We start from the raw sequence: 13134 nt of genomic DNA on the forward strand, positions 1-13134 counted from the left end.
AGGACCCTTTCCGGTTCTGGAAGGTATTCCTGCTTTCGTAATACTACTAAAATATCCTGTGTCTTTTCCACTCTTGCTGTCTCCTGAGAGTACGGTGGAATTTTTCAGAGGCTACGTGATGTGTGATCTTGCAAAAGACGAAGTACAGGGGCAAGTCTGAGGTCCCAGCTGTCTTCTGTTGATATTAAGCCAGACATTAAAGAAATTTGCAAAATGATGAAAGAATGCCACTCTTCTCACTGAATTTCTTTAGAAAATAGTTTTCTTTAAAATATACTATTCGTGCCATCAGGTAATGAGTTTATTTGCAGAATAGTATTTTGAAACATTCTCCATTTTAATTTGTAACATGGTAAATATTGATAAGCAAAATCTACATTAGCAGAAGCTCTTTGGGGTCCTAAAGGATTTTTAATGGTGCAAAGGGATTCTGGGACCAAAATGTCTGTGAACTGTTCTTGGTCCACCAGCACTTCGGGGGCGGGGGTGGTCTGTGTGACGTGCCACAGATGCCCAGCGCATCCATCCACGCCAGTCTCACAAACGTTTGTGGAGTACCTACTATGCGTCAGCCGTTGCTACCAGTGCAGTGGTACAGCCGTGAACAAAGGGGACAAATATATGTGCCTGCCTTGTGTTAAGAGTCTGATGGGCACAGGACCAAGTGAGGGAATGGACCAGCTACGTATCAAGTTAAAATTTCAGTAAAACACACAAAAAAGTAAAAAGGTGGAAACATGTGCAACGAGTATGACACACAGCAGGTTAATATCTTTAATATATAACGAGCTCATACAAATTTATCAGACCCCCAGTAGATAAGAGCAGAGCACACCGACAATCCACAAAAGAAATACAACTGCTTGACACGAAAAGATGTTCTACTTTGCTAGAAATCGAAAAACTGCAAACTAAAATACAATGTTACTTTTTTCATCATCAGATTAGCAAGTATTTGGCCAGATGAGAATACTCAGTACTGGCAAGATGGTAAAATGAGCACATTTATCTTTGCTGGTGGCAGTGTAAATGGATACAAACATTTCTGGAGACCATTTGTCAGTATGTAATCATGGCCTCACAAGTTTTCATATTCTTTAATTCAATAAATCCCACCTCTGAGAATCTACCCTAAGGAAATAACTTGACATTGGGGAAAACTTTATGCACAAAGATATGCATCAATTTCTAATGGTGAAAAATTAGTAAGAACATTGGTGATCAACCATTGGCACTGCTTGACGGAGGGGTACACGGCCTTTCAACACAAAATTAGAGATAACACGGGGAAACGCCCGTGACGTAAATGAAAATACACGATATTGTATCAGTACAGTAGGTAGTATCACAACTATGTTAAAACAAAAAGCAGAGAAACCATGGGGGGCGGGGGGCGGGGAGAGACTGGGAGAAACACCCAAATGTTAAAATTGTACTTCTTTCTACTACTTTATTTTCCAAAATTTCTATGATGTGTAGGTTGGCTTTGATAATGAAAACAACCAGGACATTGTTACTTGATTATGCAAAGGAGTTATTGATGTTGCAGCGAGGAGCCGGTGTTACCCCACCCACTTTACTGCGTCCGTGCTCTGCCAATGGCCACACCCGACGCTGGGACCCCGAGACCACCCCAGTCATCAGCTCTGTCCACACGTGGTGGGTGGTGGAATTATCCGAAACCCCAGCCCTCTCCCCGCACGGGCAAGCTTTTGCTGCCAGCCCAACAATCGGTGCTGTGTTGCCTTCTCCAGAGCCCCATCTGTGTCTTCATCTCTAAGCCCCTGACCTAAGGCTTTCCGAGCAGAGGGGATCTCAGGCTTACAGCTCTGGTTGCAAGATGGTAGGGACAGCTGCTAAGAACTCTCCCCTCTTCCCGCCCAAACTCCACCCCTGGTAGCTGGGCCCGGTGTGTGTGCTCGTTCACAGTCACGGGGCTGCTCCCTTAAGGTAACCTAAGTACCTGCCCAGCCCTCCCCACATTTGTTCCTCCTCCTAAAGGCCGAACCGCCAGGATCATGGTCCAGCAGGTACTTCTGTCCCTCTTGACAACAGCAGCTCGTGCATCAGGAAAGTCTTACCTGCATCCTCATGGGGTACTTTTGGGCTCCGTGTCATGACTTCCTCATTATATACTCACCTGGGACCAGTGAGATGGGTCTTGGCTTTTTCCTAGAAGTCACCAAAATGCTTCAGGACATTAAGTCAATCCCAAGGTCACACTATACAGTAGGCCAGAGGTCACCCCTTCTTCTAAATCTGATCTCGAACGATGCCCTGTTACGCAATGAAGCTTCCTTACCAGATGGGGTACCACGGAGACCAGCAGACAGACACAATATAGTCCAAATAATGTCAACACCATGAAAAACATAAAACTTTCCCTCACATGCACTGTTTAACACTACTAACTGCCTGTCCCTTTAATAAATCAACACCTGTTCTCTTAAATTTAGAGAAATTATAAACCCCAAATATGTACAAAGCAGCTGCCCTCCCCCGCTGCCTCCTCCAGCTTCATCCTCCCAGGCACTTGCTCTCGCTCTGGACTGCGTGGAGCTTGGGTCTCATCCTCTCTAGCTGGGGACTAGGGTGTCTTCCACTAGAGCCACCAGGGGCTCCCAACGTGGGGCTTCTTCCAAGTCCAACCCCAAGCCTCGCATCTACTCCGGTTTCCAAGGTTGAGGAAGCGATCAAGAAGGTCGCAGACGTCCAACAGCACCAGTCCCCAGCCCGTAACCGTGAGCACCGACAGGCAAAACCCAACCAAATCACCAACCCAGACGAAGCTGCAGCAGCAGCCCAGGCTGGGCACGACGACCCACAGGCAGAGGGCCGGTCACGGGAGCAGGCAGGCAGCATGGCCAGCCTTGCCTGGCGGCTCTGGCCTGCTTACATGCAGCAGCTGAAATGCAGCACGAATGCAGACACAGTAGGACTTCTAACGCCACTCGGGCACAGCCAGGGGTTGGCGAGCAGTTCCTGCCCTGCTCCCGTGCTGGGTCTCCTACCCTGGCTGGGCTGGGCCACGTGGAAACCTTCAAGGTGTCAGTTACCCCTGCAGGCCTCCTTTTCCCCGGGTGTCATTGTACCCCTTCAGCTGTGGGCACCTCCACCTGGCAGGCAGGCAGAAGAGAATAGAGCAGGAAGTGCAAGTGATCTGCACAACCCCCCACCGGAGGGCCCGCCCCCCAGAAGACTGGCCCACTGTGTGCCCTCCCCCGCTTCCCGCTTAATGAGCACCATGGTCCCGCCTGAACAGCCTTGGCTGGAATCCAGGGGGGCCTGAAGCCTGTGTTCAGGCAGTGGTTCAGCAGGGCAACTGGGCTAACAGAGTTTATGATGAGTGGGCAGCAGTGGTCCACGAACCCCAGCAACCACTGATCACCCTTGACCTCGTAAGCGGTGGTTGCTTCAGGAACGCACTTTCCCCTGCATCATCGAAACTCTTAGGAAGAGGGGATGGGCCCTAGGAGCCAACCTCTGGGGGTCCCAAGACGTAGGCCTGCAGGGGTGCACAGAGGCTGTCCTCCTGCAGTCAGGCCAGGACCAGCAGAACAGGGGCAGATGAACCCAGGGTAAGACAGCCCATCTCCCACCACCTGGGTGGTCATGGAAATGTGGTCCATTTGGCATTGAAATATGGCAGGAGCACCACAGTCCAAAGGGCTTGGCCAAGACTCATTTAGAAAGTGATTCTGGGCGTCCCCCGTGAGGAAGCACAAGGCCACCCACCACGAAGAGGCACAGGTTTGTCCCTCAGAATCAGAACACGGGCACCAGCTCTGCACCGTCACCGCATTAGGACCGAGGCAGTCCGCAGCTCTTTTCCTTTGCAAATGCCAGCAAGGCCTTGGCCGGGGCTGCAGAGGCAAACACCCTCTCTCCTTAAGGGTTCAGTGATGCGTCCCAGAGGAGTTGGGTCTCCAGCCCTGAGTCCATGTTTTCTGGGACAAAGGCTGGACATCTGATGGACAGCCCAGGCCTGGGGAGGACACGCTACACAGAGGCTTTGGAGACCTAGAGACCGTGTGTGTGACTGAAGGGGCTGAGGTGAAGGCCACATGTCCGCCTGCAGGGAGAAGGGAACAGGTCTCAAGCTAGACAAGCGCACCACCAAGTGCCAGGGGGCAAAGTGTAGGGGGGACTGCTGATTCCCACAGGGGGTCCAGGGCAGCAAAGTGAGCCTCTAGATCCCACCCTCAGCCTGCCGGGGGTCTCGGGCAGGGATGGACACGTATGTGCTGCCTGTGGAGGCTTGATGGAAATGCCCAGTGATCCCAAGTCACAACGACCTTCCTAGCAGGCGACTTCCGGATTCCCCCCGATCCTGGCGCTATCAGAACACTGGCAGCTAAAGCCAGGCGTTGATGGGGGTGCAGCCTCCGGGGGCTCCCCCCTAAGGCCGCATTATCAGTCTTTCCCAGTGGCAGCAATGGGGCACAATGACTGCATACTCATGTGCAGAGTGAAGCTGGCCCCCCGGAAACGCTGGAACCACACTCCCAGCTGCGATCCTTGGCCGCTGACAGCAGAGACGAGGCCCCTGCCTGCTACACTGGGCCCCGGCAGGGCTGGCAATCACCTATGGGCAGGATGCCAGGCTCTCCTATCCAGGTACCCCCATCAAGCCACCCGCCTGGCCAAAAGGGCTTCTTTCTGTCATCAGCAAGCTCACTACTGAGAACAGGGCAACCAGGTGGGGAGCTGCCGTGGGGCCTGCAGAGCGTGGAAGAGGAGCGTCTGTGAACCTGGTCAGGCTGGGAAAGGTCAGCCCAGATGGTCCAAAGTGTGTTGCGGGGTCAGCGTGACCGAGCAGCAGAGCTGTGGTCACTAGAAGAGCTGGAATTGCAAGCGAGAGAAGGGAAACATGCAGTGGAGGTCCCAAGCTAGCACGTAATACCAGGAAGCAAGGTGGGTCACAGGGCGCCCAGGAGCAATGACAGATGTCCTTCTGGAACAAGAGAGGCAGGAAGGGATGTCTTCAAACAAGGGCGATGCTGTGGTACGGACATTTCTTCTACGCAGCAAAGGGCGTATGCTACCTGGGTGGCGGCAGACGGACCAGGGTGGTGGCCGATTCCTAAAGGTTCCGAGCTCTGGTGGGCGGGGCCGGGGCTGGACTGGTCCCGTTGGAGGCTGGGTGCACAGGGCAGGGCACCGTGCCCGTGGCGGCCAGCTGGCGGCAGAGCGACTGCCGTTCCCGCACGGCTCGATTCGAGGCCGAAGTCTTTCTGATCTGGGCGCGCCGGGCGTGCCGCAGCGGAGACTTGTAGGTTCTCCGCAACTCGGCCAGGAATCCCTGATAGTTGTTTCGCAAGGGGCTGTCGGGTTGCATGTGGGGGATCGCCCACTTCTCCGCCTCCCCGGTCAGCCGGGACACGAGGAACGCCACTCGCTCGGCCTCTCCGGGGAAGCGCGAGGCCTGGAAGATCATGAATCTGTCCATCTGCATCAAGAACCCCGCCAGCTGGCCAGGGTCTCCGGAAAAGGGCTCGGGCAGAGAGGTTGGAGGCGTTGTCATCGGCCGGGTCCCACTGGAGGTAATGGCCGAGATGGGTGGGGTGATCTGCAGCGCCCCGGGAATCCGAGCCCGGGTGCGTAACAAGGTCAGCTCCGCCATCACGCTCTCCAGCATGTTGGTGAGGTTGGCCTTCTCTGCCCGCAGGGTCGAGGCCTCCCGCCTCAGCGCGGAGTTAGTGAGGCGCAGGGAGGTTAGGGTGTCGATGACGTCATCCATTTGGGCATTGGTAGAAGCTGCAGAGGCTGGGGTTTCAGCTTTTGCGGTCTGGGGTTGAACCATGTTGGCCAAAGGTCGGCCAAAGGCTGAGACTGATGAAGCGGGAGAAGGGGGTTTGGGTATCCCAGAACCTGAGCACCTGTGATGCTAAACTTGGGTAGACCCAGAGAGAAATCAAGGAAAGGGTAGGGTTCAAGACCCAGCGTGGCTGAGAAGCCCAAACAAGAAGGCAGGGCAGACGGACCGCGAGATGAGCACAGCCAGGCCAGGCAGGGGGTGCAGACACTTGGGGATCCCCAGCTCCGGATGCGGCTCCTTGATCGCCGCCCTCACAAGGCCATGGCGGGCTGCACAGGAGGGTGGACTTGTTCTGGGCCCTGAAGGATGAAAACATGGTTTAAAAGAGGTTTCGACTGCGGAAACGGGGGTTAGAAGTAAGGGACGCGGCGTGGGAGGAGCAAAGAGCGGGCGGCGAGGCGGGCGCCCCCGCCGAGGCCCCCTCCCTATGCTGGGCCCGGCGCCCACCTGGGGCAGAACAAAGGGCCGATGCACCCGCGGCGGCGCCGGGGCCTGGGGCGGGCGGCGGGCGCGTACCTGGGTCTCCGCGGCTTCCTCCGCGGCTCCGTCTGCCGCGCCGGCCGCGACCAAGATGGCCCGATCGGGGAATGCGGGCAGGCAGATGAGTCACGGCGGCGGCGGCGGCCCGCCGGAACTGCTTCCCGGTCAGGTCAGGCCGGGGCGGCGGCGGCAGGAGGCAGGCGCGGGCAGCCTCTGGCGGGAGCACAAGCCGAGCTGGGACCGGGGCCGGGGTCGCGGCGGAGGGCGGGTGGCTGAGCGGCCGGGGTGCGGGCGGGCGGGGCCTGAGCGGCGGCGGTGGCGGCTCCAGGCTCGCCTCGCGCGGGCCCCGCTGGTTGCCATGGAGACCACCAGCTCGCGCGCGGCCGAGGCCCCGCCCCGGAAATGGCGCGCGCAGCCCCGCCTCCCGGGCAACTGCTCTGTGCCTGTCCTCAGCAGCCAATCAGTGATGACTGATTTTATTATTATGATAGGTGTTTTCCTTTCTTTTAAATTCTTTCTAAGACTGATAGTAAAGCTCTTTTTGTATAGGTTGTAATTTTTTTAACGAAGTTTGCTTTACATACTGTAACTTCAATACAAGTTCAATGTAGTGTATATTCACTGTAGCAAATTTTGATATCCGAGAAGTCTTTTTTGAAAAAGTTTATATTCAGAGTCCCTCCACCTGCGAGAAAAAATAGTGATATTTCTCTAGTTCCATCCAGTCACTTTTCTATGATATATTCTATTACGAAATATTAATTATTGGGAATTCCCTGGCAGTCCAGTGGTTAGGACTCCACGCTTTCACTGCAGGAGGCACGGGTTGGATCCCTGGTGGGGGAATTAAGATTCCACAAGCTGCGTGGCACGGCCATAAATAAATATTAATTATTGTACCTTATGACATGTTTTGCGACCTTAATAGCACACTGAATTTGAGCATTTTCCGTTAAAGCTATTTCAAAAGCATAGTTTTCAATTACTGCCTATGTTCCAATGAAATCGTGTACCCAGTTTATTTAATATGCCCCTTTTGATAGAGCGCCATCTTATTTTACATGTGGAAGTTTTATAAACCTCACTTGTGTATAAATCCCAGCCCCTTCTTCTGCCAGCTTTGCCAGGGTAATTGCCCAGGAGTGAAATTACTGGGCCAAAGTGTATGAGCTATTTGACTCAGGATCTGGTTGCCTTTCCCACTTGACCTTGCTGAGCTACTTCTAAATGGTCAATTCCAGGATGGAGCATGGATGGAGAGAAAAGACGCCCACCGTGCCAGTCTTTCGAGGACACCGTCTTCAAGGAGGCCGAACTACTGGCAGCCACTCGCACCCCTCTGGCAGGCCTGGGCAGAGTCGGCTTCACTCATGCCTTTACAGTTTTTGCTTCTATAAAATGGGAATTGTGCCCACAACTGTGTGTACCCCAGTGTGACAAAGAGTGCACCTTTTGTGACCAGCTGAAGATGTCTAGTACATAAAGCAAGAGGGGAAAGAAAGGAGACAATGTTTCCTTAAACTGCTTCTGTGGGTTCTCCCACCTCACAAGGGGGCAGGAGCTGCATTCATCTTGACCGAGGTCGGTGATTTCAAATGCAGAAATTGTCCTGTACCCCTCTACCCCTCCCACTTTTTCCAAACACACAGAGAAATCCACTCCTGTGAGTCACCCCACCGGTTTTTCTGCCCTCAGTGCCTGGATTGCACCTCCGCAGGTTACCGGATGCCATGTATATGAGTGAAGTGTCTGCTGCATTTCCAAGTGTGGTTGACACCGTACATCTTAAATTCTCAGATGCATTTAATATAAGGTGCGCCTCGATTTGAGAAATGATGAAACATAGACTTGAAGAAATATATAATTTATTTGTATTTCACCTATTTCACACAGGATATAAAGTGACATTGCATAAAATAGAGCTAAATAAAGACGAAAATAAATATTAAAATAAGAAAAACAGAGTATTTGGCTTCAGATCCAGATAATGCTATGATGCAGGCTGTGAGGTGCTGGTCTCTGCCACAAACACACAACAATAAACTATACAATAAAGTGTTGAGAGGATCTGGCTGGGCTCAGAAGCAATATAAACTCCACTGTGGTCCAGAAACACAAACTGCTAAGTATGGACAAAGCCATGGGCTTGCTGGACTCTGGATCCCAAGGCATAATGAGGAGACAAGGCTGGAAAGAGAGCCAGGATTCCTATTTGAAATGAGGGGAGAGAGTGCTCACCCCTATGTCAAAGAGGAGTCTGAAAAATCTCTTCAACTATTTCATGGGGCAACACCTTCTGTGAAGGTGAGGCCCTAGGACAAGGGAGAACATCCAGTATCGTTAATCTCACGCCCCCTGGTTGACAAGTAGACCCCAGAGGGCCAGGAATTGTGAACCACCAATATAAAACATGTTTCTGTACTGCAGACCAGGCATCATTGGAGTGACCCCAAACTGCTAGACCAGGGGGAGAAGGGGCCCCAAGATGGAGGGGGTGGAGTACACAAAGAGGGAAAGAAAGTGAAAGATACCCTTTTACCCAAAATTGAGCCTAAAAATCAAAACTCTGAAGCCCATGAAGGCATCTAATGCTAAGAATAATGGCCACCAGAATCAATAATCATAATATGAATTAACTCCAGATGAAATTAAAATAATACAACAGTCTGAAAAAAAAAAGACTTCAAGTAAGCATATTTAGGATGCGCAATGAGACTAATGAAGGAATAACATTTGTGAAAAGAACAGACAATGGGGGTGGGGGAAGCAGAAATGTAACAAGATAAGGTGGCTATGAAAGAGTACCTTCTAAAAAGAAATACAGTCAATTTCCATTTCTGGGAAGATGGAGTAGTTTCATGCTTCCCAATTCTTTCAGCAAAGCACAACTGAAAACAACTAAAAAAAAAAAAAGACTCAAAAAGGTGGAGAAAAAAAGGCAGACTGGCTAGGTTGCTCAGGATCCAAGGAATGACACAGTGGTGGGTTCCTTGGGTATTCTTTTGTATCATATAGCTCAGATTTACAGCCAAAGAAGCTGACAACCTGAAAGAGGCATACAAAAAAAAAGCTCCTCCAAAAAGCCTGCCCTCTCTAGCCAAAGAATGAGGAAAGAGATAGCCTATGAAGATGGAATATTTAGACAATAACCACTCTACTCCAGCCAAATGCTGCAGAAAAATCAGTGGCCCCATCACCACTCATGCCAGCAAAGGCTAAGTAGGGAGCCTAGACTTCCACCCTTGCCAAGCTAAAATGAGGTTCCCCACCCCACCCCCTGCCAGGGATGGTATCAGAGAAATCAAAAAATTTCCCCAAATTTGATGACATACATTAATCTGCACATCCAAGAAGCTCAACAAACTCTGAGTAGGATACACTTAAACACCTAGACACATCATCATCACACTCTTGAAAGTCAAAGACAAAGAGAAAATTTCAAAAGGAGCAAGAGAGAAGAAAGTGATCTATATAAGGTATCATCAATAAAATTAACAGCTTGTTTCTCGTCAGAAACCATGGGAGCCAGAAGGCAATGAGAAGATAGATTTAAAGTGCTGAAAGAAAAAAAAAAAAAGTGCTGAAAGAAAAAGACTAGCAATGAAGAATTCTTTACCCAGCAAAACTCTCTTTCAAAAATGTAGGGAAAATTAAGACATTTCCAGGTAAATAAAACTGGAGAGAATTCATCACTAGCAGGCTGACCCTACAAAAAATAATAAAGAGAGGTCCTTCAGACTAAAATGAAAGGACATTAGGCAGTAACTGGAATTCATGTGAAAGATAAAGAGCCCCAGTAAAGGTACCAACATAGGTAAATAAAAAAGACAGTGTAAGTGTATTTTTGTTTGTAACTCTATTTTCTCCTGTATTATTTAAAAGACAACTGTGTAAAGCAACAATTACAAATCTATACTAATGAGCATACAATATATTTAAAATGTAGGGGCTTCCCTGGTGGCACAGTGGCTAAGAATCCACCTGCCAATGCAGGGGACACGGGTTTGAGCCCTGGTCCGGGAAGATACCACATGCTGAGGAGCAACTAAGCCCGTGCACCACAACTACTGAGCCCGCGTGCCACAACTACTGAAGCTCACGTGCCTAGAGCCTGTGCTCCACAACAAGAGAAGCCACCGTAATGAGAAGCCCACGTGCTGCACTGAAGAGTAGCCCCCACTCGCTGCAACTAGAGAAAGCCCACACGCAGCAATGAAGACCCAACACAGCCAAAAATAAATAAAATAAAACAAATAAATAAATTTATTTTAAAAAATGTAATTTGCCTGACAATAATAGCACAAAGGGGGTAAGGAGGAGATGGAGCTATTTAGAAGTAAAGTTTTCTAAACGGTTGAAATTAAGTTGGTATTAATCCAAACTAGATTTTTATAAGTAAGGATGTTAATTGTAATCCTCAGGGCAACCCTTAAGAATATAACTCAAAAAATATGTGAAAGAAATGACAAGGGAATTAAAATAGTACAGTAGCAAATATTTATTTTATATGAAAGAAGGGAGTAATGGAGGAATACAGGAACAAAAAAAACAGGACATATAGAAAACAAAAAACAAAATGGCAGATGTAAATCCTACATTATCAATAATACATTAAATGTAAATGTATTAAACATTCCACTTGAAAGGTCGAGATTGGCAAAATGGATTTTTTAAATGACCCAATTTGAAGCTATCCACAAGAGGCACACTTTAGAGTCAAAGACACAAGTAATTTGAATAAAAGAATGAAAAATGATATACCATTCAAACTAACAAAAAGAGCACTGGTCTGGCTACACTAATATCAGACAGAACAGACTTCAAGACAAAAATTGTTACTAGAGAAAAAGAAGGATATTTTGTAATGATAAAAGGATCTATTCATCAAGACAACAATTATGAACATATATACACTTGACAACAGAGCCTTCAATTTCAATATTTATCTACAAATCTATAGTAATCAAGAATGTATCATCTGGCATAGTTGAATGGAATAGAATTGAAAGACTAGAAATAAATCCTAACATTTAGTCAATTTATTTGAAAGAGGGTGCCAAAACAATTTAATGACCAAAGAATAGTCTTTTCTGAGACTGGATATCCATAGCAAAGAATGAAGTTGGACCTCCTACCTCACACCCCATACAAAAATTAACTCATATAGATCAAAGACCTAAATGTAAGAGCCAAAACTATAAAACTCTTAGAGGAAAACCTAGGGATTTTCTTTGTGAGCTTAGATTGGACAACAGTTTCTTTGATATGACACCAAAGTACAAGTGACAAAAGAAAAAAATAGATAAATTGAATTTCACCAAAATTTAAAACTTTTTGTTTCAAAGGACACTGGCAAAAAAGTGAAAAGATAACCCACAGAATGGGAGAAAATACTTGCAAATCATATATCTTATAAGGGTCTAATACCCAAAATATATAAAGTATTCTTACAGCTCAATAATAAGAAAGACAAATAACCCAAGTTTTTTAAACGGGCAAAGTATTTGAATAGACCTTTCTCTAAAGAAGATACACAAAGGGCCCATAAGCACATGAAAATATGCTAAACATCATTAGCCTTTAGGAGAATGCTAATCACAACCATAATGAGATATCACTTCACATTCCCCAGTATTGCTATAATCTAAAAGACAGACAATAACAAATGTTGGTGAAGATGCAGAAAAACTGGGACTCTTATACGTTGCTGGTGGGAATGTAAAATGGTGCAGATACTGTAAAACTGTTTAACAGTTTCTCAAAGTGCTAAACATAGAGTTTCTATATAACCCAGCAATTCCACTCCTAGGCATATGCCCAAGATAATTGAAAACACGTGTCTACGTGAACATTTGTACATGAATGTTCACAGAAGCATTACTCATAATAGAAAAAAAAAGGAACCAACCTGCATGTTCATCAATCGATGAATGGATCAACAAAATGTGGTATCACAGTACAATGGAATATTAATCAGCCATAAAAAGGAGTGAAACACTCTTGTCCCTCAGTGCCACGGGGGACTGGTTACAGGACACCCCATGGATACCAAAATCTGTGGGTGCTCAAGTCCCTTATACAAAATGGCATAGTATTGCATATAACCTATACACATCCTCCTATATACTTTAAATCATCTCTAGATTCTTAAAACACTGAATACAATGTAAATGTTATATAAATAGTGATAAATACAGTGTAAACACTATCTAAATAGTTGCCATGCACAGACAATTCAAGTTTTGTTTTTTGGAACTTGCTGGAATTTTTTCAAATATTTTTGATCCACGGTTGGTTGAATCCACAAATGCAGAACCCACGAACACAGAGGGCTGACTGTACTGGTGTGTGCTACCACATGGATGAACCTTGAAGGCACTATGCTAAGTGGAAGAAGTGAGACACAAGGGCTACATATTGTATGATTTTATTTTATTTATATGAAATGTCCTCAGTAGGCAAACCCACAGAGACAGAAAGCAGGGTCCTGGTTTCCAGGTTCTTGGGAGAAGGAGGAAAGGGAGAGTGACTGCTGAAGGGGACGGGGTTTCTTTTCGGGGTGACGAAAATATTCCAGAGTTAGTGTTGATGGTTGCACAACATTGTGAATATACTAAAACCCACTAAATTGTATACTTTTTTTTTTTTTAATATTTTGGGGATTGATTTTACTTTTTTTTTAATTAATTAATTTATTTGTTTATTTATTTTTGGCTGTGTTGGGTCTTCATTTCTGTGCGAGGGCTTTCTCTAGTTGTGGCAAGTGGGGGCCACTCCTCATCGCGGTGCGCGGGCCTCTCACTGTCGCGGCCTCTCTTGTTGCGGAGCACAGGCTC

At 47.7% G+C, this 13134-nt stretch overlaps 1 protein-coding gene across 1 annotated transcript; it reads right to left on the bottom strand.

The window, feature by feature from the left end:
• Positions 1 to 749: 749 nt before the first annotated feature.
• RTL6 (retrotransposon Gag like 6) lies at positions 750 to 6673 on the bottom strand. The gene is made up of 2 exons (XM_068561151.1): positions 6335 to 6673; positions 750 to 6117 (listed from the first exon to the last, which is right to left on the bottom strand). Exon 2 carries the CDS (start codon positions 5801 to 5803, stop codon positions 5084 to 5086), a length of 720 nt encoding a protein of 239 aa, XP_068417252.1. The 5' UTR covers positions 5804 to 6117; positions 6335 to 6673; the 3' UTR covers positions 750 to 5083.
• Positions 6674 to 13134: the final 6461 nt, after the last annotated feature.

This window comes from Eschrichtius robustus, chromosome 13 (assembly GCF_028021215.1).
Source record: "Eschrichtius robustus isolate mEscRob2 chromosome 13, mEscRob2.pri, whole genome shotgun sequence".
Lineage (NCBI taxonomy): Eukaryota > Metazoa > Chordata > Mammalia > Artiodactyla > Eschrichtiidae > Eschrichtius > Eschrichtius robustus.